The sequence below is a fragment of the Squalius cephalus genome, assembly GCF_949319135.1.
Source record: "Squalius cephalus genome assembly, chromosome: 17".
Lineage (NCBI taxonomy): Eukaryota > Metazoa > Chordata > Actinopteri > Cypriniformes > Leuciscidae > Squalius > Squalius cephalus.
Genome location: NC_137138.1, coordinates 23,010,927 through 23,037,004, shown reverse-complemented (window position 1 = coordinate 23,037,004; position 26,078 = coordinate 23,010,927). Strand labels below are relative to the sequence as shown.

General features: G+C 37.1%; 2 protein-coding genes and 1 long non-coding RNA gene across 6 annotated transcripts; 2 read left to right on the top strand and 1 right to left on the bottom strand.

Moving 5' to 3' along the window:
• On the bottom strand, positions 1 to 4,333 carry liat1 (ligand of ATE1). Of its 3 annotated transcripts, none has more exons than XM_079847853.1 (3): positions 4,041 to 4,333; positions 2,698 to 2,913; positions 1 to 333 (listed from the first exon to the last, which is right to left on the bottom strand). In XM_079847853.1, exons 2-3 carry the CDS (start codon positions 2,891 to 2,893, stop codon positions 14 to 16), a joined length of 516 nt encoding a protein of 171 aa, XP_079703979.1. In that variant the 5' UTR covers positions 2,894 to 2,913; positions 4,041 to 4,333; the 3' UTR covers positions 1 to 13. The 3 variants fall into 3 exon arrangements, 2 of the variants coding, with proteins under 2 accessions (XP_079703979.1, XP_079703978.1); XM_079847852.1 differs by lacking the exon at positions 4,041 to 4,333 and adding an exon at positions 3,054 to 3,113; XR_013818870.1 differs by lacking the exon at positions 4,041 to 4,333 and adding an exon at positions 675 to 780 and having other exon boundaries at positions 263 to 333; positions 2,698 to 2,772.
• Positions 3,818 to 10,049, top strand: LOC307145034. 2 transcript variants are annotated; one of them, XR_013818872.1, is made up of 3 exons: positions 3,818 to 4,004; positions 5,442 to 5,506; positions 9,566 to 10,049. It is a non-coding gene; the product is annotated as an uncharacterized lncRNA (long non-coding RNA). The 2 variants fall into 2 exon arrangements; XR_013818873.1 differs by lacking the exon at positions 3,818 to 4,004 and adding an exon at positions 4,928 to 5,291.
• A 3,919-nt stretch (positions 10,050 to 13,968) lies between these two features.
• Positions 13,969 to 15,226, top strand: trarg1b (trafficking regulator of GLUT4 (SLC2A4) 1b). Its single transcript, XM_079847854.1, has 3 exons — positions 13,969 to 14,505; positions 14,742 to 14,865; positions 15,062 to 15,226. The coding sequence occupies exons 1-3, from the start codon at positions 14,143 to 14,145 to the stop codon at positions 15,070 to 15,072; spliced, it is 498 nt and encodes a 165-aa protein (XP_079703980.1). The 5' UTR covers positions 13,969 to 14,142; the 3' UTR covers positions 15,073 to 15,226.
• Positions 15,227 to 26,078: the final 10,852 nt, after the last annotated feature.

The following is a 26,078-nucleotide window of genomic DNA, read 5'->3' as shown; positions in this document are numbered from 1 at the left end:
TTGTTTTGTGTATTTAGTTTTGAGGTGTTTGAGTCTGTGCACAAACCGGTGTGAATGTTCTTGATGCCATGTAACGTTTCCGGCGATTGGCTCTGTAGACCTCCAACCGCTGGGCCTCTGCAATGGGGTCTTCCAGAGCTCCTTCCCACCTCAAGCTGTCCTGTCCAAGGTGGGTCAAATCAGATTTGTCCTCCTCAGTCGGAACCGAAGCCACTTCTGATACAACCTTGGGGTTTTTGGATTTGCTGCTCTTTCGTTCTTTGGCTTTGGCATGACCTTTGCCCTGAGCATCACTTATCTCTCCGTTGGTCCACTGCTCTGTCTGGAGTTTCTCTGGAGGGAGGACAGACGGGTTGATGGGTAAAAATATATTTTATTTCATTGGCAGCACTGGAAAATTACTATTCCCATGCCTTGAATACCAATTAAATATCTAAACATCCTTACAGCAAGATATGTTTATTTAAACTACAAATGATATTTAGACTTTTCAGATAATGTGCTGTATCTTAAATATCCATGAATTTTGCATTGTCCATTAATTGCATTAGCAGATTTTTTTTACCCACAAGTTTAATGCATAAATTAAATTGAAACAGTATTAAATTTAAAATTAAAATTATTTAAAGGGACATTTGACCTAAACCGTGAACATTATGTCATCATTTACTCACCTTCATGTCATTCAGAACCTGTATGGGTTTCTGTCTTCTGCAGATCACAAAAGAAGATATTTCGAAGAATGTTGATAATCAATCAGTTTTTGGATATAATTGACTTCTATTGTATAGAAAGAAAAGCATTGAGACATTTCTCAAAATAAGAAAGTCACACAAGTTTGGAAGGACATGAGTAAATGATGACAGAATTTTCATTTTCATCCCATTGAAGTGTCTTGAAATGTACAGAGTTCAATGCGTTGATGTAATTTCCACTGAAACAGGAAGACATGGAGCGGGATATATATCGAGTAGCTCCTCCCCCTTTTAAAATAGTCAATAGCATTTCATTTATATCACAGCTTGGCCAGAGCTGTTGAGCTCAGCAAAGCCGCATTTGACAGCCACAGTCTAATAGATTTCTCATTTAGATTTAATATAACTATTACTAAAGCAAAACAGTGAAAGTAATCATGCAGAGGATGTGTAGTTTTAAAAGTACTGTATGTAATTTATGATTCTCTTTTACTCGTCAGTGCTGTTTCTAATGGCGAGTCTGTCTAAACGTTTAATGCTTATGTTTAATACGCTTGTGAGCAACCTTTTGAAACCTAAAATGACAAATGCGACACCGACGATCTTGTGGACTTAACGGACATACGCACACGGTAGCCATTGCAAGTACCCAAGACTATGGCCCTGTCCCAAATGGCACACTTCATATGCACTTTCGGTCTTGTGGACTTACAATGGCTGCCGAGTATGCGTGTCCGTTAAGTCCGTGAGACTGTAGAGTGTCCCATTTGTCGTTTTAGGCCTCAGAAGGGTGCTCACGAGCGCCCCCTTTGCGGTCGATATGCGCCCTCGATGCGCACTTTTGCCGAGCACGCACTGACTCCGCAGTAGACTTCTTCCCGACAGTCAAAGCGGCATTACGTCACAAAAGTGCAGACTCGTAGGAAGACCACGAGTGCTTAGGGTGCAGGGGGGGGCAATGTTTCGGAAAACATTGAAGCTTCCCCGGGCGCCGCCATTGATTAGCGGACCCCCACCTGCTGTTAGCATTCCATTGACTCCCATTCATTTTGGCGTCACTTTGACAGCGAATAACTTTACATCTGAGGCGTTTAAATTTTGCATTTGTCCATTATTTATTTCTAAAGAAACACGAAAATGTATAAAAGGCTCCAGTACCTTGTATCTTACGTTATGGCCCAGTAGAAACAGTTTTTGTAAAAATAGGCTAACGATTGCGTCATAACCTGCGACTCTCTGTCGCACAGTAGAGAGATTACTGTATGGACAGGAGGAGAAGCTCGCGGGCAATCGGGGGGATGTGGAGGCAAAATGACAAAATAATTAATCAAAATACTTAGCAAAGGTTTCTCATGCTCCTAGCTCATGGACACCTCCTACTCACACTCTCCGTCTCTGCAAGTTTCGGAAGGGAATGATTCACATTTCTCTTGGCACAGCTACTAGAAGACAGACGGGTTGCTCACGTCACATCTACGTTGTCAAGCTCAGTTTGAGTCTGCGCAGTACGCTCAGCCATCAGGAAGTGAGTGCTTCTAATTGACTTCACTTTTCTCCGTTGAATCCAATGGGGTCGCTGTGTCCATTACTTTTACTGTCTATGTTAGGGTGCCAATTGGGACAGGGCCTATAGGTGCATATGAAGTGTGCCATTTTGTACAGGGCCTTCCTTGTATTCTATCTTCATCACACTCCAGCACAGTAGGTGGCGGTGTGCACCTTTTCAATTGGTTTGCAACCCGCCAATAAATCCACAGAAAAAAGAAAAACTGTAAGTTTTGAATGCTTATAACTTGTAAATGCGTAAATTGTGTCATTGTTTTGGACCACACTAAGTTATAGTTAAACTTGAACGCTAACATTCCTACTAAAAGCCAAACAACTTAAATTTTGATTTCATGGGGACTTTAAGATTTATTGTTTTCCATTAGCTACTTACTTACTTGCTTACTTTATTTATTTCAGCAGGTAAAGCGTTCACAAGTTTTTAAAACCAACTCACCTGAATCCTTAGTTTGGTTAATACAATTCCTCGATTTCCTTTTCTCTTTTGTTGGGTCTTTCCTTTTCTTTTTGCTCTCTTTCACTGTGCCAGTCAAAGGTGGGACGTGAAATCCTTTTTTAGCAGAAATCTCCTGCCGCATGTTTGTTGTTTGAGAAGCACCTTTAATCCGTTTTTCTCTAAACGATGCCATCATCACTCACGGCTTTCCCAGCACTTTAAAACGAGAACATTGCTTACAAAGACTTTGAATATACTTTAAATACAAATTCAATTTTAATGAGCATTAAAAGAGACATTATTACATCAACATCTATAAACAAGTAACGTTAGGTTGCGCGCGCGATAGAACTCACAGCGTTCTATCAAAGTGAAGGTCGTTTGAGCGTGATGACGCATCTCCATGGAAACAGAACTCCTCCTATGTGCCCAACAGCAATGGAGGAAACAGACTTATTTTGCAACTTTTCGACCATAAGAGCACTTGCAATAGAATAAAAGCACGCATAACATTTAAATCATAGACTGTAAAAAAAGATTTAAATCATCACCAAATTATACGAAAGAAAAAATACACATGTGATTTTGGCTCAGACACTGACCCTATATTTAGAACAAGGCCGTCAGTTAGTGAGAAGAACACGGTGCTGAGCAGCCAAACTTAGTAACAGCAATAAAGGTTACAGAGCGGAACCATAAAGAGAACTACCATCCAAACATTTTTTTTTTTTTATTGACAGACGCAGACCTTTTCACTTACAAAATGTATTTATTTTTGTCTCTGTGCCACTGTAAATATATTTGTTTGTTATATAAAAACCTTGAGAACAATTAATAAATAAACATACTTGTTATATATTTATACAAGCCCATTTTTTGCCGTTTTGGAATCTTTTGAAGCCTCCAGCAACTCTAACACAATATTTACTTTAATTAACGTTTACATATTTATACATGTATAAAGTGCAACTCAAAAATAAAATAACATAAAATAACTTTGGGGGTTGTTAAGTAAACTTTTACATGTACAGATGATTGGCTGAAAACGAATCGTCCATGAGCAGGAGACGTTTTAATTGGTTGGAACGGTTTTAGTCCCGCCCCCTTTCTTGCGAGTCGAGGCTTAACGTTGGCTGAAGCTGAAGTCAGTTATAATCTACGGAAGTCAGTCGTCATAGCGAAGCCTTGACGTCGCAGATCCAGCGGCCAGCTGTTACTAATCGCGTCACTCCCTTTGCCAGCTGATCGCAGACGCCGGTAAACGTGAGAGCGAGAGGCGAAAACGGAGGAATCTCTTTACAAGCGAGGTGAGCGTTTGAGACAGTCAACTTTTCAGACATTACCCAGATTCGTAGTACATCTAATCCGCAGCCTGCTTCGGTCGGGCTTGAGATAAAACAGCTTTATTCGCTTCGGGGAAAGGCGAGGCAGTTCACTATTAGGTGGGGCGGAAAAAAATCCGCTTCTGAGGGACGAACGCTTTTTCTTTTCGCCATAAAAACGAAAGATTATAATATTAGAACAGGCCATCATCGAGTATGTTGGACGCCGGGCGGAGGTCATTACATAAGTTTCATTCCATTATACCGGCCAAACTTCCAGCCTACTAAAGCCTTCACTCGAGGACGCGAGCCGGTGTCAGTGTAATCTGTGTGTTTAAAGTTATTTCTAGAAAAATATAATCCGAGCCAGAGCAAATACAAGATAGTTATTCAGTACAATCACGTCAGTCCTTTTTTTTTTATTGCTGCATAGATGCCAACGTGTCTGCTAAAGTGTGTTTCCTCATTTGGTTGGGTAAGAACATCCTTATGTAATTCATTCAAATCTCAGTAGATTTTGCTCGATATGTGACGTTACAATCGGTTTTGCTGGTTAGGAAGTGACGTAACAAACTATATAGGCCTATATATATAATATTTTAATACGTCACATACACAATACTGTAGTTTTTTGTGTATGTGAAGTATTATAACACACACACATATGTATATATGTTATTAATATATATATATATATATATATATATATATATATATATATATATATATATATATATATATATATATATATATTATAAAATGTGGAATTATAGGTTTAGTCTAACATAATTGTATTTATAGTAGTAATAAATGTGCCCTTTTTTATCCCGTGATACCATATAATTTAGTTACTCTCAACTTGCTCTTGGCAATGCAATAACCTTTGAATGTCACTGAATGTGCTGGCATGGTTCATCATTTTATTTTTAATTTTGTTTGTTGGTCAATATAAATCACAACGAAATCTACATAAGAACAATGTTGCTTTCAAACTATATTTAAAACGCGTAGACACGTAGATGGTCTGGACCGAGCAGGCCTCAAGTATTTTCTAAGACGTCACTCTGACAATGCATATCAGCAAAAGTCCTTGACAAGACGCTCTCCGTGACACCATGTATCTGTGGCTCTATAGTGTTGGTTTTATTTTCTGCCAGGTTAGTTTTTGAGTCACAGCAAGTCAACACTTTTCAACCAGGCATCCAAAAATAGACGGCTCTTCTGAATCGGCGTTCAAATCACAGTGCCGTAATGCAGTTACAGCCCTTTAAGGTACAGAGAGCAAACTTAGTTGCTTTTTTTTCTCATGTATGAGGAATCGGGTTATAAACCCGGACTGTACTTCACCCTGGATCTGAATCATCATCTGTGATAAAAAAAGTAAATGTGTTTCAATTGACACAACCACATTTCTTTATATAGATGATCTCAATGGTGGAGTACGTGTGCACCATACTTCCCTCAGTAATGGGATGCTATCAAGCAAGGTAATTATTTACATTTTAAGACCTTACAGCTGATCTGTTCTTGGATGAAAAGGAATAAATGTTTTTAAGTACAAAAGGCATGTTTCTGTATTGATGTCAGTGCATTAAAATGGCCACCATTTGCCCTAAATGCAAAATCCATGGCAAGTCAGTACTCGGTCACATCTGATTCAGCCTCAGGCTTTGCAGTGCGATGAGTTTTTCTTTCCGCCCTTAAACGGCAAAGAGCGATGGAGAAATATTCCCACCCTGTTCCTCAGTACACGCACACTAACTGATTCAGTCCTTTGTGTGCTCATAGATATCACTTTGTCAGCCCTGAGAAAAGATATCAGCGTTAGCACAGAGTTTAACTGTAGGGTTTATGCTTGTGTATGACTACTGATCATGTTGGCTGAAGATAAGCAATTTAATTGTTTGTTCTTGTGCGAACGCTTTAGATACCAAGGGTCGAACACGTCTTGGTACCATAAGACACTTTTTGTATTAACAATGTAGGCTAGTGTGTTAGCCATTAGCAATAGCGAGCTGACCTTAATGTTTCCCTTTTCCACTCACGCACTGCAGCTTGTGTACACCCAGACCAGATCAATAGATCGACTGGTGACAGGGGAACGAGACGAGCGTGTTCAGATATTCAAACACTGTCAATACACTTCTCTAAGGCTAATTTTGCTGCGACACCCCTGGATATTTCATTGTGCTGAAATCAACATCCATTCATTTCATTTAGGCGATTTGTATAGCATGTATTGAGTCCAAAGTTTTGAGGTACTATTTACTAAGAACTAATTACTATACTAAAAATAATTTCCTGATTTTTGTTACAAAGAGTAGAGGCCACAAACTCTGCCCTTATGTAGTTAAGGCCTCCTATCAATCAGAAATCATGAATTTTGTCTCGTTGGGGAAAATGCCTCTACCAAAATTTGTTGGTATAAATAAAATTCACTGCAGTTTCCAGCTAAATTTGAGACACTAAAAGAAATTTGATTCCTTTTCACACAAATTATGATTACAGGGGCAGATTATTGGTTAATAAATATTATATTATGTTTATTTTATTTATGTTTTATTAGAGCTGCTCGATTCTGGATGTATTGAATCACAAATTTCTTGTTTCAAATAGAGATCACGATTTTCCCATGATTCTGAACAGACTACTAAACCAAATAAGGAATTTAACTCTCTTAATTGCTATTTAAAAAGGTTTAATTTGTAGGAATTATTAAAAATAAATCATTTTGAATTAATGATTCAATGACTCGCTCATAAATACTTCACTTGTTTTATTGCTGGATGAAACGGCGTTTTTGAATGCATCTCTTGAATGAATGATTCAATGACAAATACATTTAAGCCATTTGTTGCCATCTACTGGTAAAACGATGGAATGACACAATCGTTATTAAGCGCGAAGTTACCTTCAAAAGCTGATTTGCTCTATTTTGAACTTTTATCTCAGCACTTCTGTGATGATTTGAATTTTTGTAAGACAGAAATAATGCCACTGTGTGGTTGAAAAGGCTGTTTGTGAAGCGGTTTCATACCTAAACATGACAACTGCTCTCTCTGGCTCAGCGCCAACACAGATTTAAATGTTCTGTGATTTTTATTGACGGTTTAATAGACAGGCGAATCATTTAGGAATAAGATCACGATCTTTTGATAATTAATCGCGCAGCTCTTACATTTACCATAGTGCCTGATTTGTAAACGAGTACATTAAAGTCCCTGTGAACCGGAAGTTGCAAACGACTTTTCTCCTGTGTTATGACGTATTTCCAAGTGAAACGGAATATTGAACAGAGGGCAGGGTTTTACTTAGCGCTCCTCCTCTCCATCTCTCGCTCATAGCAGACTAACGGTTTGAGGGGAGTGGTTAAGTGTTTTCAACCCAAGCCGTCAAACCTACATCATCAGAAAAAGACTCCATTCCAGACCGGAAGTAACTTTTCAGATTTTGATTAAAGATTACCATGGTAAAAAAAAAAAAAAAAAAAAAAATTATATTTACTTGCACGGATTAATTGTTCACCACAAAACTAGTAATATGCGCTAACAAAGTAAATAGGGTCAATTTTGATTTCATGGGGACTTTAAGTTTTCATCACATAACCAGCTCCATATGTCTGTCTTTTCTAACATTGTAAACTTGCTCGGTTGCTCACCTGGTACAACACCACACTTGCAATGCGGAGCGCTCGGGTTCAAGGATGGCCTGGTTGCTTTAGCAAATGTGTTTTTATCTCACATTTGCTTTTAACACCATCGGTTTGGTTTTAATAAATAGTGGTTGACAGTCATGGTCACCATTTAATCTCATTATATGGAAAGGTGAAGCTTGGTCGTTCTTATAAAGATCTTGTATTGTGTTCCACAGATGAACAGAAATCATACAGGTTTCAAAAGACATGGGGTGAGTAAATGATGAGAGAATTGTCCTTTTTTTTTTTTTTGTTGGGTGCATTGTCCCTTTAAGCTGCCAATGTGAGTTATGCGTAATATTCAAACTGTTTATCATGTTCGTGATTGTTCTGTTCATCATAGATCGTCTGAAATGCGCTCTCAAGGCCTTACCTTGTCCTCTGGCCTCCACCCCAAATGCCTGCTGATTCATGTCTGCGTGTCTGCGCCGGCTCGCTGGATGGGGGAGGGTGTAATGAACGAGGGACACAGAGTACTGAGAAAGAATGGTAGATGATTACCAAACGCAGTTCGGGGAGGGAAGCAAGACGGAAAGTGCGAGCAACCTAAATCTTTGTCGTAGAGTAAGCATGATTCAGCATGCCATTTATTTCCTTGTGCAATGGAAAATATAGACTCTTTAAAGACAAAACACGCTTGTAAGCTGGAATGTTCTGCAAGTTTATATCAGCATTTCTTGTTGGGAATGACAGGCATTCTTGGGCTTCATTTGTGAAACTCGAGCATCATGATTGACGCAATTGTTGCGTTCGATTAAATTCAGCGATGCTTCACAAATGTGCAGCCACTTGTGTGGAAAGAACATGAAATTATTCAGATGCACTGAAACAACTAGAGACCATAAGTAATGGGAATGTCTTGGAGAAAAAAAAGAAGTAAGAAATTATAAAATTGACATTTTTCCTTTAAGTAATAAATTCCATGTTAAATAAGATTAAATGAATTTATAGTTAAGCTTAAAGGGGTATTTTACCCAAATATTCTGTAATTTAACTGGATGCTGCTGTTCTAAACCTGTATGACTGACAGACTTTTTGTAGATCACAAAAGAGAAAATCTTGAATGTTGTTAGCCAACCATATTTGGTGACCATTGACTTTCATTGTAAGAACAAAAAATAAAAAATTCTGTTCCACAGAAGAAAGTCATACAGGTTTGGAGTAAATGATGATATAACTTATTTTTGGGTGAACTAACATTATTACATGAGACTAAACATTCTTAACTTAAATCAGCCCTTAACAGTAAAAATGGTTACTTACCCTAATACTGTTGCCCAAAAAATGTAAATTATTAGGGTTAACCTAACCCTAACCCTATAGAGTTTACTTATTAAATAGTTATACATTTTAATTGTATTTATTTTTTTATGATTACCTTTTTTTTTTTTTAAACAAAGTAAAGTTTCAATAATACCTGGAAATTATAGTTAGGATTAAACAGGAACTTAATGCTATAAATGAATGTTCAATAAGTTGACAAGCAGAATTTTCAACCAAATGTATCACTTATTTTAAGTGTTTCACATTAAGTTTGCAAGGCATAAAATTGACTCGACTTGATCAAAAAAATCTTCAAAATGATATTGCACTGACCCAGTGGGGGGCAAATGACCGTGAACTGGTCAGAAACACTCACACTGACCCAGGACAGCAGGCCTTTCTTCTTATTGAACCTGTGAAGGGTTTCTTTGTGCTGTAGAAATATGCAAATCTGATGTCCAACGTTCTCCTCATTCATGCTGTAATTACAGGAGAACATGAAGGGAAAACTGCTCTTAACAAACGTGTGTCAGTGGAACATATCTTGCATTGTTTGTGAAAAGTAATCCATCTTGTTTTTATCTTCTAGGTTTGTTGTGGATCCTGATGAATGAATATTGGCTGACCTACCGCAGTTCTTCCCTGGCAAACTTTATGAGCCTGTCCTGACGCTAAAGCTGCCAGCTGAAGAACTGTTGTGGTCAGCTCTACCCAGCATGCATCATTTTCACCTGAGACTGCTGTGGGACTTATTCATTCTGCATCATCTCTGTTGTAGATCTTTGATGGGTGACATTTTATGTTGAAGGAGAAAATATTTCTTTGGTAAATGTTACCAAGCTTTTAAATATGTTTGAAATTCAGGATGTTTTTTCTTGAAAACTTTTATTTTTGGAGGAGAGCTAATATTAAACTGATAAATGAGTTTTATAATGTATATTTGAAGTGTGCATGATATTTTGCATGGCAGACGTCATTAAAAATAATATTTTGTACATTTTAGCCTTTGCAACAGCTGCTGACTCCAGGCATAAAACTAAAGGGGGAACTTGCATGTGTCCAATAAACATTCTGCTGTCTCTAGTTTCCATTGTGCATATTGTCTCATTCACAGTAGCTCACAGTTTTGAATGTGTTTGAACATGGGATAAGGGTACAGCACACACTTTACATCTGAATGATCTGCGGTTCAGTGGTGCATTAGTGATGCATTGAGACCACTGAATCACTGCGAGTTGCTCTTTACTGTCTGTCTTCAACAGGCTGACTCAAAGCCATTGTTTATTTGGAATATTATGAGAGGACTTTTTTTCTGAGGGAGAGTGTGGCTTTGGTAATAACTAGTGCCAGATGTGTGTTGATTCAGATGGGCACATACACATTCACTTTACTGACTTTTTGCTTCTATTTGTGGAATATTACAAATTACATGTTAATATTCCCCAAAATGAATTTGATAATGACATTAAAGTTTAAAATATGTTTGTTTCGCTTGTCTAAATGACGAATCGGCATCTATATTAATATAAATTTCATGAGCTACTTAAGATTCACACAGGCACAATTTATTAGTTGTGGGCAGATGGAGGCTTCGTGGAACAGTTGAAGCAAGTCAAGACTTCGAGACGACACCCGTCCCCACGGTGACCCCTAGTGGTCAGAACAGTGGAAATGCAACAAAAACCCGGTCCAAACATGCATACCTGTACAAATCTATTGCTATTTTTTTTTTATTAAAGTAAAATATTTCAAATGCAATTATCTAATCATATTAGATTATCAAGTGTCTATATGTTATTTTATCAATTTTCTGGGTTTGTTTTGTTTGTTCTATGAATGGCTCAGCTAAATAGGCCAATAAGAGGCTACCATTATTCATTTAAATTATACTAACTAAAACGTCTACAAATTAATAAAACTGACCAGAGATCAGGTAAAACCCACAGACACTTAATTGGTTCTCAGTGACTCCTCGAGATTCATGGGTTGACAGAGATCATGTGATTAATTATGTTTTATTAAATGCTTGAAGAAAAGAAACGAAACAAAAACATTAACAACAATTATCGTCATTGTCATAACATAATACTTACAGTTATGACGTGATGAAGCCTCGTTTACTGAAATCACGTGGCTCTGGCAGTTCGATACATGCTCCGAGATTCGGAACAAAAGATTCGTGGATTCGAAGCTTCATAAAGCAGTGATTTGAAATTGGCGTCACTAAAATGTATATTTGTAGCCCCAAACTAATTGAAAGGATTTAAGCACATAAGCATGTATATCAACAGGGTTGGTTTTAAAAACACCTTCTTAAATTAGAATATTTTTGTGAATTCTTTATTTAAAAAGTCAGTCTAGTTTTTGATATAGGCCTATCTGTCATGCAGGTAAACAAAATCACACTGACAATTTCAGACAAGAATCACATGTAAAATCGAGCTTTTAACCGAAAGGTTAAACTAAACATGTATTTTTCATACATTAAATGCTACTAAATTCCTAGGCCTAAATAGTGGGGTTATTTCGCGCTGAAATAAAGTGCAATGCAACATTATGACCGATAGAGTCAGTGGTCAGATGGACAATAGGCTACGGCTTATCAGCGCCGCTCGCCGAGTTGGATCCACTACATTCATTCAAACGTATTCATTAACGATATGCATATTTAATCATTTTGGTAAGAGAGTTGGAGAATGAGGAGAAAGTTGTTAATCGCTTTTAGAGTGCTTTGACAGAGCATATACTTGTAAACATTAATAAGGTCAGTGTAATACGGCATTACAACCTGAATGAGTGCATGGGGAGTCATTTTCGTGACTGATCCGCACAGAAAGAATCGTGTAACACCTGAATCCAAAAAGATGACATTTCCCCCCACATTTCCGGGTTTCTCAGAAGAGGAAGTCGTTATAATTGAACTTCTATCCACCTTATTTTTCAACGCGGAAGTTAGCTATTTTCTGTGAATATGTGAGACTTCCGATTGTATAGGGAAATAACGATCGAGAAGAATAACAAAAGGCTGTAAATGGTAAAACTATTTGCGCTAAAAACCAGTGTGTTTATAATTACGACATACATTACAGGTAAGAAATACCAGTTTGCAGTATCAAGCAGCATAACAAGCTTTTTTTGCACAGCTAAAAATAACTGGAAGCAGCTGACACCGGAAGCGTCACACATTCAATTTACAAATGGCCCCGCCCGCTACCTAAAAAATAAAGTGGATAGCGGTGAATGAGAGACTACATTAAATAGGCCTATATATTTTTTTGTGTTCCCATTTGCTCAAATAGCAAATGAAAAACTCCACAACAGTGTTTTAACATCTTTCAAAAAGAGAAAAAAATGGAGAGATTGATAACGGCAGTCAGAAGAAGAGAGAAAGATGTCAATTTTACCATCATTTCCACAGCCACTGTATTAGAAACTCCCTCAGAGCAGCCTTAAAGACCCACTGCTTTAAAACACAGCATTATTCAATGTGTTGACGCTATTTCCACTGAAACAGGAAGACAGGGTGGGACATATCGAACAGCTCCTCCTCTTTTTTAAAATAGCCAACAGCGTATTGTTTATAGAGCGGTGCAGGTATGACGTCACTTTGTAGGCCAAAATGCGGAAGCGAGTTAGCATTTTAACACTTCCGGTTCCATTGTCCCGAAGTCAATGGTTTTTTACATGGTTTTTATTATGGTTTTCCTCGATCACTTTTGGTCAGCTTTGACGAAACTCCTTCCAGCTAGCGCATCTTTTCGAAGTGACTAGCAGCCTTGTCACCTGACCTGAATACTGGGGGCTGACTCATCGGGTTGTATTCACAAACAAGGGTGCTTGTCGGTTTCTGCTGTAAAACATTAACTTGCGATGCCTTGACAGCGGACAAAACCGGCTTTTGTGACAAAACTTGTTTAGGGTTCAGACAATCTTGTCAGGGGCGTCTATTTCGAAAACTAACGTTATAAAGACACACCGGCAGACAGTATGGTGAGTAAACGAAAATGCGCAGACATCATGTGTAGATGGATGTTGCATGAGGATGGGGAGAGTGTCAAAATAAAAGTACCGTATATCGATATTTTACGTGTGGCATCGATGCATCGTATCGTTAGACGTTAGATTGATGCATCGATCCATATCGATGTATTGTCAGAAACCAGACTTCATTCACCCCGATGGAAAGCATATTTACACTGTCCGAATCGTTCCCTATCCCCTATGTAGTGCACTATATGACATTCACCATGTAGAAAATAGTAAATGTGTTAATAAATGACTGGTTTCAGTGAAGCTTCAGCATGTATTTATAATGTAGGGGCGTGACGCTTCAGATTCTAGAGAGCATTTAATTGGACAGAGAAGGTGAGGCGCAGAGTGATTGGCAGAAATAAGTGATAGGTAAATTTTGAATGCTTATATCTTCTAAATGCGAATTTTGTCATTGTTTTGGAGCACACTACCTAATAGATAACAGTAAGGCTAACATATTCATACTATAAAAGCCAAAAAACTTCAGTTTTTTTGTAATAGGATGCAAAAGGTAATTTAATACAAAGTATGTTATAAATGTAGCCTACATAATTTTTTTTTTTTAAATGAAAACGAAATAAAATTAAAAACTTTGCAGGATTTACGATGCTGATAACCGTTTAATCGCGTCATCGCAGTCTGTGAAAAGGGACCATAAAAGATGCGCTTGAAAAAATAAAATAAAAAATAAAATGAAAAAAATAAAGGATGCGCTTGAACTTAACCTGGACTGAAGACTGAAGTACGCTGGAGTATTGTTGTATTATATTATGACAATGATGATAATAGTTGTTAATGTTTATTTTATTCAAGCATTTAATAACATAAATAAATAAAGGATGCGCGCGTGTGAGTCCACCAATCAGATGCGCCGGTGGTGCGTCCTCCTCACAACGTGCCAGAAGCAAACTGACTGATTTACTCCAAGTGTCTAGATACTAGCTTCTCCAGTGATGCGAGTGTTAAATATTGATGAAGTGGATGGATGTCCAATAATAGGTGTACGAATTCCTCGCTCGAGCTGCTCTGCGAACAGTTTGATTAAATAAAATCTTATGCTGACAAAATAGCATAGTAAGAGTGTAGGCAACATTTTATGTTGTTTTTACACAAAATAGATTTATTCTGTAAGAGATGGCTATAAACACGGACGCCCGTCACGCGGCAGATGTTCTGCGCGAGAGCGCCGCGCTGCAGTCCACCGATTTCGGAGATACTCAGAAACTTCTTGACATCTCAGACAAAGGGCAGAAGAGAGAATTAAACCACACGCCTTCTGATACACACCTCGATACCTATCTTGACTCGGACAAGAACGAACATACTGATGTTAACATTGCCTCAGTGCCCTGCTCTCCATCGCGGGTCAGTTTCAGCCGCGCGCCATCGCCCACGCCCGGAGAGCGCGAGCCAAGCAGCTTCATGTGGGTGGCCGTGATCTCCTGCTTCTGCCCGGCCGTTCCAATAAACCTGTTCGCGCTTTATTTCGCGCATATGGTGAGTAGTGCCACCGGAGTACAACATTTAAATAAGGCTACTTTTGGAATTGACCTTTTTAAATTACGTTTAGTTTCAGTACTAACTCAGAATGCAGAGAGAGAAAGTAAAAAGAAAAAAATAATTTGTTTGATTTTATGTTTAGGGCTGTGGCTCATGGGGCCACCAACGGTTCCATTGAAAATCTACTATCATAAAGCTTACTTATCCATGGTTTTCTTTCTGTTTCACTTCAGTCTCGGACCATGACACAAGCAAAAGATTATGATGGGGCCAGAAGACTTGGACGTCTTGCTTTGTTGCTTAGTGTTGTTTCCATTGTTGTGGGTCTGGCTATAGTCCTTTATCTGGTGATGACAGGTAAACCACCTCTCTCTTTCTCTACACACCACACCGGGGGTATTGAGGTCACTGAACTTCAAAAACATGAAAACTGTCAATGATACAATCAGAATGATATACAGATATATAGCTGTTGTCCACAACCAAGTTGAAATGAGATCATTGCTTCTGCACACACTTAAATGTCTCTCTCATTTCCTTTTCTCTCTCCTAGAGATTAAGTAGTTGGGGACATCCTACATCCAAAATTGATGTAAACGGGTATTGGAGCTGAATCCAAAGAAGATGAATGATAAATGCCACGTGAAAACCTTCAAAAAAACAAAGCTAGATTATCCATTTGTGTGATATACAGTATTAAATTTGTTTTTAATTTTTTGACGAGTTGAATATTTTTCTTGATGGCTTTCAGCCATTTCTTTTTCTGTTTTGGCAAATGAAGCTTTTTGATTTATGATGTATAAGCACAAAACTAATTTTGCAATAAATCTAAAAAAAAAAGCCTTTTTAATATTATTATCTACATGAAACAATCAGCTGCATAATTTTGAATTCCATACATTTGAACTCTTTCAAATAAGAATGATTCCTATGCAAAGTTAAATCTATACATTTTATTTATTTATTTTGTATTCTATTATGCTAATGTATGCATGTTGCAATAGTGTGAAATATGACATCTGTTCTGAAGTTGGTGCATACAAAAGCACATTGTATTATTGTAATATACATTGCATTTTGTGTAATCTGTTTAAAAGGACAGTTCACCTAAAAATGAATCTTCTGTCATCATTTACTCACCATTATGTCATTCTGATGAACTCTTAGTGCATGGACTATCCCTTAAAACATGTTTTTTTTATAACATTTCTTTTTCTTCCTTGTCATTTTGATGCATAACTTATATAAGATCGCAAGAATGCGAGAGGGAGGTATGCAGTGGAGATAGCTGGGTATAGCAAAAATATTGTATTGAAAATATGTATTGAAGTAGTTGCACTGAGGCTGAACAAGGGCTATATTCAACCAAAAGCATGCATGAATGAAAAAACAAAACGACAAGTGCATTCGAATTGTGCAAATTTGCTAAAACGGTGCCATATTTTTGCATTTTATAAATTAAACTAAACATACCCAATTGTCTAGTTGAAGTGTGATTTTTGCAGATTGTTTGACAGTTCCATTCGCACAGGAAAAAAAACCATGATGTATTCTGTTTTCACAAGGATAAAATCAGGTGTGGTTATTTCATTTTAAAAAGTGCATCCTGTTCTGCTGTCAGCCATCCGGCCGCCAGAGCAACGCAGATCAGAGGAAGCACATCTGGTAATTGATATCTTCGTCACATAAGTGCATTCCTTTAATCTTTACATTTTGTCATTATCGGCCTCAAATTGAGGTTATTATTATGCTATTCTTGCATTCAAATCTAATTTGGAAGACATACATAAAGAGCGTTAAAACCACTGCTTTAAATGTTATTTTATGTATCCGTAATGCTTCAGACATAACAATGAGACTATTGATGTTGTTCCTGGTTTTGACATGGATGCAGGACGTCCAGCACACAAAGACGTTTATAGCAAGCATCTATTTTCCAAACCCACAGAACTTTTGCTTTCTTCCTGTTGATGATCTAAACCTCCACTAATGGCTGTTCAGATGGGGATAGTTAGAACGATAAAAGCTTGTAAATGGGTTCGATGCGGAGGCCAGTGTCACAGAGCAATACACGCTATATACTAGTGTATATTACAACATTTGCCTTTAAAACATACTAAAACACTTTTTTATAATATATTGCTTTCGCTTCCCCAGTTTAATCAGAATGGAGTCACAAACATCAATCAAATATTTAGTGTATTCTTATGTATAAATTAGCTTATTGCAATATTTTTTAGAATGATCTTGTACAAAATACCACTAAAATTAAGTATTTAGATTATTTATATATACAAACAAACAAACAAACAAACAAACAAACAAACAAACAAACAAATAAATAAATAAATAAATAAATAAATAAATAAATAAATAAATAAATAAATAAATAAATAAATAATCTATCTATCTATCTATCTATATATACACACACTCACCTAAAGGATTATTAGGAACACCATACTAATACTGTGTTTGACCCCCTTTCGCCTTCAGAACTGCCTTAATTCTATGTGGCATTGATTCAACAAGGTGCTGAAAGCATTCTTTAGAAATGTTGGCCCATATTGATAGGATAGCATCTTGCAGTTGATGGAGATTTGTGGGATGCACATCCAGGGCACGAAGCTCCTGTTCCACCACATCCCAAAGATGCTCTATTGGGTTGAGATCTGGTGACTGTGGGGGCCGTTTTAGTACAGTGAACTCATTGTCATGTTCAAGAAACCAATTTGAAATGATTCGAGCTTTGTGACATGGTGCATTATCCTGCTGGAAGTAGCCATCAGAGGATGGGTACATGGTGGTCATAAAGGGATGGACATGGTCAGAAACAATGCTCAGGTAGGCCGTGGCATTTAAACGATGCCCAATTGGCACTAAGGGGCCTAAAGTGTGCCAAGAAAACATCCCCCACACCATTACACCACCACCACCAGCCTCCACAGTGGTAACAAGGCATGATGGATCCATGTTCTCATTCTGTTTACGCCAAATTCTGACTCTACCATCTGAATGTCTCAACAGAAATCGAGACTCATCAGACCAGGCAACATTTTTCCAGTCTTCAACTGTCCAATTTTGGTGAGCTCGTGCAAATTGTAGCCTCTTTTTCCCATTTGTAGTGGAGTTGAGTGGTACCCGGTGGGGTCTTCTGCTGTTGTAGCCCATCCACCTCAAGGTTGTGCGTGTTGTGCTTCACAAATGCTTTGCTGCATTGTGTTGTAACGAGTTAACGGTTATTTCAGTCAAAGTTGCTCTTCTATCAGCTTGAATCAGTCGGCCCATTCTCCTCTGACCTCTAGCATCAACAAGGCATTTTCGCCCACAGGACTGCCGCATACTGGATGTTTTTCCCTTTTCACACCATTCTTTGTAAACCCTAGAAATGGTTGTGCGTGAAAATCCCAGTAACTGAGCAGATTGTGAAATACTCAGACCGGCCCGTCTGGCACCAACAAACATGCCACGCTCAGAATTGCTTAAATCAACTTTCTTTCCCATTCTGACATTCAGTTTGGAGTTCAGGAGATTGTCTTGACCAGGACCACACCCCTAAATGCATTGAAGCAACTGCCATGTGATTGGTTGATTAGATAATTGCATTAATGAGAAATTGAACAGGTGTTCCTAATAATCCTTTAGGTGAGTGTATATATATATATATCTTATAAATACTTAATTTTAGTGGTATTTTGGTATTTGCACACACACACACACACACACACACACACACACTATAGTATACACACACACACTATATATATATATATATACATACACTGTATGTGTGTGTGTAAATATATATATATATATATCTTAGAAATACTTAATTTTAGTGGTATTTTGTACAAGATCATTCTAAAAATATATATTGAAATAAGCTAATTTATAAATAAGAATACACTAAATATTTTATTGATGTTTGTGACTCCATTCTGATTAAACTGGGGAAGCGAAAGCAATATATTATAAAATGTGTTTTAGTATATGTTTTAAAGGTATACGTTTATATATATATATATATATATATATATATATATATATATATATATATATATATATATATATAACTGCTGTCAAATCGATTAATCACGCTTAATTGCATTTAACATAAGTTTATATAAACACTAAGGTGGCCCTTATTTTTCAAGTTTTGATTTATAATTGTCTGGCCCCCTCAAGTTGTTCCAATACATGAAAAAATAATTCAGGCAAAATATGAGCTCATTTGAACAATATTTAGAGGTGGCTCGATGACGTTGAAATTTTGTATAATCAGTTATTATGCTCAATTTGTGATAATTACCACTTGCCTAATTTTATCTAAACTATTTAAATTACATACTTGCTTATTTAATGGCAATTCTGAATTTACACCTATTTTGCACAAAATATATTCTATGCATTTCTTGCAGAAGCATAAATTGTGTTAACGACGGGCTAACGAAGCCACTTTCACAGAAATGCGTGGTGTTAAGAAACTCTGAACTATTGACTTTGAACTGTGCAAAAGTCCAGGCAAAGTAGTGTTTTACGACAGACTAACTGTAAAATAATTTTTTGCAGCTTAGATCATTTCTATGAGGTGTCCAGAACAACATACTAAGTCCTAAGAAATCCTAGTTGAGGAAATATGTTAAATTCTTATCAATCCGAGATGTGTGCCAATAAGGCCAGGCAACAATACACCCCAATGGGGCTATTTTTTCCTTTACTCCTATCAAAATGAAACTTTACACAATGAAAGTACCCACGAAAAGTAATTTTTTTTGTATTACAAGTTTCTTTGAAAATTTATTGTAATATGCAAATGAGCTATACACTAATCGAATATGCCCAAAATACACCCAAATAGGCTTAATTTTTTCCTTTACTCCTACCACAATAAAACTTTACATAGTAAAAGTATACATGAAAAGTAACTTTATTTGTATTACAAGTTTCTTTTGAAATGAATTTAAATATGCACATGAGTGCCACACTTGAATATGTCCTAATTTGCATATAGGCAGAAACACCATTCATATGTATGACAAATACATCGACCCGATCTTCATCCAATCATCCTACTGCCAATGGGTGATGGCAATGCTGCTTTTAGACTGGCCTCTAACCTGAAAACTGCCTGGCTTGGTAGTACCTGCCAGGGGTATAACCCCCACTGGTATAGTCTTCAGGGTCGGTAACAACAGGTAACAACAACATGGGGAGGTTTCTTTTTGATTTTTTTGATTTTATTTTAGTTTTTTTTTAGTTTTTTTCTTTAACTAACCTAGATATTGCTGTTGCTAGCTTCTCATAACAATGCAAAGCTACTTTACAAACGGTAGAAGAAGGTAGAAGCATATCAACGCCTGGTCTGAAATACTTGCTAACTACAAAAAGAGAAGCAGTTTTGGTGTCTGGCAAAATTATTTTAAAGAGCTGTAATGTCTGGAAAGTGTGTCTATCTGGTTTTTCATCTGTCTTCTGTGTGAGAGTGAATCGTTTAGTTGGTAAGAATGACTTCTGCCTGTAATCTCGTAATCTTACCAACAATACCAATCATTTGTAAATCTACCAGCCCAAAATTTAATCTCACCACGTTACTAATGACTAAGATGGCTATTCTGACTTTCTTCTGATGTTATCTGTGGGGGAATGTCATTAGGTAAGGCTTGTTCGCAAAAAAAAAAAAAAAAAAAAAAAAAAAAGAATTTAGAAAGCAACTGGAGGCAAGATTGTGCAATCAATTCTTAAGGTCAATATAAGTCTTTTTGTGGCAAGTGACCCAGGTAAGTGTGGCAAGTGACTTCAAATGTATTGTGTTTATTCATAGGTTAACTTACTGAATGGACATGAATGTGTTAGTTATTTGGCCCCTGTTTTTTCTACTTGTGACTTTATGGTTTCTTGGCCATAAGTCAATTGGGCCTAGTGTTGAGCTCATTTGCATTTTTAAAATAGATTTTTCAAAGAAACTTGTAAAACAAAAATTTTACTTTTCATGTATACTTTCACTGTGTAAAGTTTTATTGTGGTAGAAGTAAAGGAAAAAATTAAGCCTATTTGGGTGTATTTTGGGTAGCCTATATTCGATTAGTGTATAGCTCATTTGCATATTCAAATTCATTTTCAAAGACACTTGTAATACAAAAAATTTGACTCTTCATGGGTACTTTCATTGTGTAAAGTTTCATTTTGATAGGAGTAATCATTGTGTCTGGCCCTTGGCACACATCTCAGATTGATGAGAATTTAACATATTTCCTCAACTAGGATTTCTTAGGACTTTTAGTATGTTGTTCTGGACACCTCATAGAAATGATCTAAGCTGCAAAAAATTATTTTACAGTTAGTTCTATTTTTGGCTCCAAAATTAGTTACTTTGCCTGGACTAAATGTGAAAAGATGCGTATCATCAGTTATCTTACAATAGTCAAATGTATGTTGTGTAAGATATATTTGGTTAAATAATTAATAAAGTACTCACATTGAACTGTTATCAAGTAATAGGCTATGTGATTTGATGCATTCTGCAAACTGTGTATAGTATTGAATACAATGCTCAATGCTAAACGTTTTAGAATGAAGAATTTTGCTGACTTGTAGAATTGCCTACAAAAACAGCGAACTTTGCTTGAGCTACCTCTAAATATTAATATTTTTGCCCCATTTTTTTTCTGGGGTGTTTTTAGCATAAATGGAACACATCTAGCGGGTCAGGCTGCAGAAAAACGGAAAAAAAATTTTTTCGTACATTTAAGGGCCACCCTAATAAACACACTATATTGCCAAAAGTTTTGGGACGCCGGCCTTTACATGCACTTGAACTTTAACAACATCCCATTCTTAATCAGTAGGGTTTAATATGGAGTTGGTCCACCCTTTGCAGCAATAACAGCTTTGACTCTTCTAGGAAGGCTTTCCACAAGGTTTAGGAGTGTGTTTATGGGAATTTGACCATTCTTCTAGAAGCGCATTTGTGAGGTCAGGCACTGATGTTGGACGAGAAGGCCTGGCTCACAGTGTCTGCTCTAATTCATCTCAAAGGTGTTATATCGGGTTGAGGTCAGGACTCCCATTCCATGAAGCTCTCTATGCACTGTTCTTGAGATAATCTGAAGGCCACACAAAGTTTGGAGGTCTGTAGCGTGTGACTCTGCTGAAAGTTGCCAACTTCTGTGCACTGTGCGCCTCAGCATGCCCTGACTCATTCCGCTGGCCTACCACTTTGTGGCTGAGTTGCTGTTGTTCTCAATTGCTTCCACTTTGCTATAATATCACTAACAGTTGACCGTGGAATATTTAGTAGTGAGGAAATTTCACGAATGGACTTATTGCACAGGTGGCAACCTATCACGGTACCACTCTTGAATTCACTGAGCTCCTGAGAGCGACCCATTCTTTCACAAATGTTTGTAGAAGCAGTCTGCATGCCTAGGTGCTCGATTATATTGTTTAAACAATATAATCACTAAAATAGTTATAGGCTATATTATCCTAATATTAAGTCTCACAACACTTACAAATATAGTGTATTTTGTCTTAATATATGTATTTTGCAACACACTCATGACGTTTTCTCATGAGATAGGATTATTTCTTTTTGAAGCAAATAGCAACGAGACAAAGCTTAGAGTTGCGGTAGTTTTTTCTTCACTAGTGTGACGTATATCTGACTGAACCAGCTTCTCAGGCAAGAAAAAAAACTTGATTTTGTCCATGGGGAATTGACTGGATGGCTGTGGTTTGCTATTGGTCGATCTCATGTGAGTGACAGGATGCCCCGCCCACATCATCAGAGAAGAGATGTCACTGCAAGAGGGAGGGGAAGTTATTTTGATTAAAGATTATGAGGGCACATGTATTAAAAAAAATATAAATAATAATGTGCACTGATAAATCAATTACTAAAAATACTGCAATATTCCATAAGAATATAAGAAATGTCCATTTTGATTTCATGGTGACTAAGATCATTCAAGTGATTATTAAAACTGTCATTCAATATTCTTTCCCCTTCACAGATCTTCTATTATACTTGAACCAAACACCCGCAGTATTGAACTCTTGACCTATGGAGAAAGTGTTTAAGCAGATTGTGACACGCTCAAATGAAGTTTAGAAAATCAATAGCACTTATCGGTCTTCTTCTCTTGCAGACAGAAAGGCCCAGTTAGCCCAGCGGGAGGAGTAATGCACGGCTGTGAGCTTCACTTAAACATGAACAGAGAGTGGATTCCTCAGCTCACATGTCCTGCGAGCACAGCGTGAAAGCTTGCAGGATTTATTAAGAACAGAAATGTGTTTTATCGAGACAATGGAACCCGAAGAGCCAATGAAGCCGCATAAAGAGTCATGTGATGCCGAAACGAGGTTTAATGTCAGTGTTGCAGCGGAGTCCTGTTGTCTCGGATCATTTTTCTGCAAGTGTAGCTATATCGAGAGACAGGTTTGTGGAAGTTGTTGAGGTAAACCACAGCTGTTAGGCCAATTCCAGGAAACTTCTAATGGACTTTCCCACCCAGAATCCTCTGTGAGAGAGCTGACATTATGGCAATACACCAGAATATAAGAAGAATGATAATGAAAAGGGCGTTATCTACAAAGATGCTTACTGTAGTCTATTGCTATAGTCATCATGTTCTAATTTCTTTTCTTGCATGAAAACAAAATGAGATATTTAGCAGTTTGAGCAAGCTGCTCCTTTCTATTTAATGAAAGTGAATGGTGACCGGGATTTTAAGGCCCGTTCACACCAAGGGCGAACTAATAGAGCCTTAAAAATCACTCAATTTAAAAGAATACCATTGGAATCACTTTTTTTTTCTAGCTGATGAACAACTCTGACAGCCAATCAGAACGCACCCTTAAGTATTAATGCGGAAACATTACATATATAAACAGAACATTACAATCTCTTGGCGTAAAAGGCTCTTTACTTTAAAGGGTTAGTTCACCCAAAAAGGATAATTCAGTCATCATTTACTCACCCTCATGTCGTTCCAAACCCGGAAGACTTTTGTTCATCTTCGGAACACACATGAAGATCTTTTTGATTAAATCTGAGAGATTTCTGTCCCTCCATTGACCGCTACAAAACTGACACTCTTGACGCTTCAAAAAGTTTATAAAGAGATCGTTAACTGATCCATATGAATTGAGCAGTTTAGTCCAAATTTTCTGAAGAGACACGAGCCGTTTATATGATGAAGTCTTTGAAGCGTCAAAGTGATAATTGTAATTTTTGGGTGACCTTTCCCATTAAGGAAAAAACCCCCAAACAAACAGTATTTGTGCATCTGTAATCACATACTATAGTAGGGTAAGCAGGGGCGTAGCCATCATTTCAAAAGTGAGGGGGACAGAATGTCAAGCGTTATACCAGTTGTTGTTTTTTCAGACCTTTGTTGACAGGTTTTTGCTTAATTGGCTTAATATGCTATTTATGTTTAAAGCAATAAAACAGAAAGAAAGAAATGCAGATGTTCTGTAGGCTACTTTATATTGCACATGGTATTGTACATTGTAGGCCTACTATATTGTTTACATATTTCAAATAGTTTTTTGTGTACGTTGTTTTGTATTTGAATGGCACACAGTGGATACTTGCACATTCACACTCTTGCACCCTATAACTGTAGTCATAACTTTTCACAAAATGTGTAGTTACTTTGTTTTGCCTATAAGGCAGTGTAGACATAAAACTTATAATGAATGTGTAATGAAATGTGTAATGTCTTAACTTATTCCAGTCATTTGTGTTCCCTCACCTCTGAAGCCTCCTTGAAACTTTCTGCCTCATTCACTCAACTCTAAATTAACCTCTGGCTCCGTCTATTGACAATAAAGAAGTGTTTGAAATATGTAGAAACAGGGAATTGTGACATACAGAAGAAATTAAGTACACTGCTGAACAATAACCAAACATTTGTATCCTAAATTATTTTTCCTATATTTTCCTAATGGTAATTTTATGATTGGTCTATATATGGTACTACAAACACCTGTTGTAGATTTTATACAATGTATTAAAAAAAATGCAATAGCAGGTGTTTTAATAAGCCACTCTATCACTTTTCACCTGTGAAGTTTCTTTTGTTTGTGTCATCCTCTTTCTGACCTGACAAGTTACCCTAGGCTGCCTGTTTCTTCATCAATCTTGACAACACAGGAAAAAAGAAAAAAAGTCAAATTAGTGCAATAATACTAATGAACCCTATAAATCAAGACCTACATCAGAACATTAATGCATACAATTGCATACTGCATTTATATAGAATTTTAGGTAACACTTTACAATAAGGTTTCATTAGTTAGCTACATTAGTTCTATCTATCTATCTATCTATCTATCTATCTATCTATCTATCTATCTATCTATCTATCTATCTATCTATCTAAAACTTTCAAATTGAAAACCTTCAAACTTCAAGCTTTTAAAACTACTTCAAACTTTCTGGTTAGACTTTTTTTTTTTATCTAATTGTAAAGTGTTACCGAATTATATACGGTAAAAACAATGTACACAATATCATGTTACAACCGGTTACAACGCTGCCTGATTCAAGCAGATAGATAGTGGCTGTTAATGCATGGAAATCCAAATTCAGTATTAACAATCACCATCTTTATTCTAATTTGAAGGGCTTTGATAGTATATATGTGTAATAAATAAAAGACATTACGAATAAAAAAGACTGAAAATAAGTGCACGTTTGTGCGGACCGTAGTGAATATTTTCAATTGCCTGTTTCTATATTTGTTGAATAATTAACAAGTTTAGTTGGAAGAGTTATTCATAATTGTGTAACACAATTCGGATACCACATGACAACTTACAGTGCTTGGCTTTTTCGTGAAAAAGGAGTGAAGAGTTTTTTTTGCCGTTTTGAACTCATTGTGACCTCTGAAAATGATGCGCGGGTGCGAGGCGAGCATGGGCGTGTCGTGATGCACGAGTCGATTACCATGGAAACGTTAAAGTCACGTGTGTAGATAGATAGATTATCTCGACTCTTTGAATTTTAAATCTGGATGTATTTTTGCCCGCGAAAACCTCAACTTGTCGTGAACACACTTGCCCTATGAAAAAGTGAGGGGGACGAATTTACATTTTATAAAAAGTGGTAATCGCGGAATCTACGCCCATGAGGGTAAGTACTACATTTGGTTTGAAACTTAGGCTACTTTACGATTGTTATATTATGAATGTGTGTAGTATGAATGTAATCTGGACGTACTATATCCGCCATGTTGTCATTATCATGTGACCTACCAGCATCAGTTATGTCGCTTCACAAATCCTCTCCCGTGGCCTTATGGGACAGAAAAGTGTCCATCATATGCACACTACAGAATCTCGTCGGAGGCTGTACTTTTCGCCTACCGTTTTATGAATGCTACGAATTCGGACATACTACTTGGCTCAAACTGTTTTTCGCTTACCATATGAAAGTAGGCTTATTCGGACGCAAGAAGTGTTAAATACAAGTTTGAAATTGTTTTATCTTCTGGAAATGGGCCCCCTTTAAGATTTTGGTCACACATAAACCATCTCAGCAGCACATGGACTCTCTCACTGTA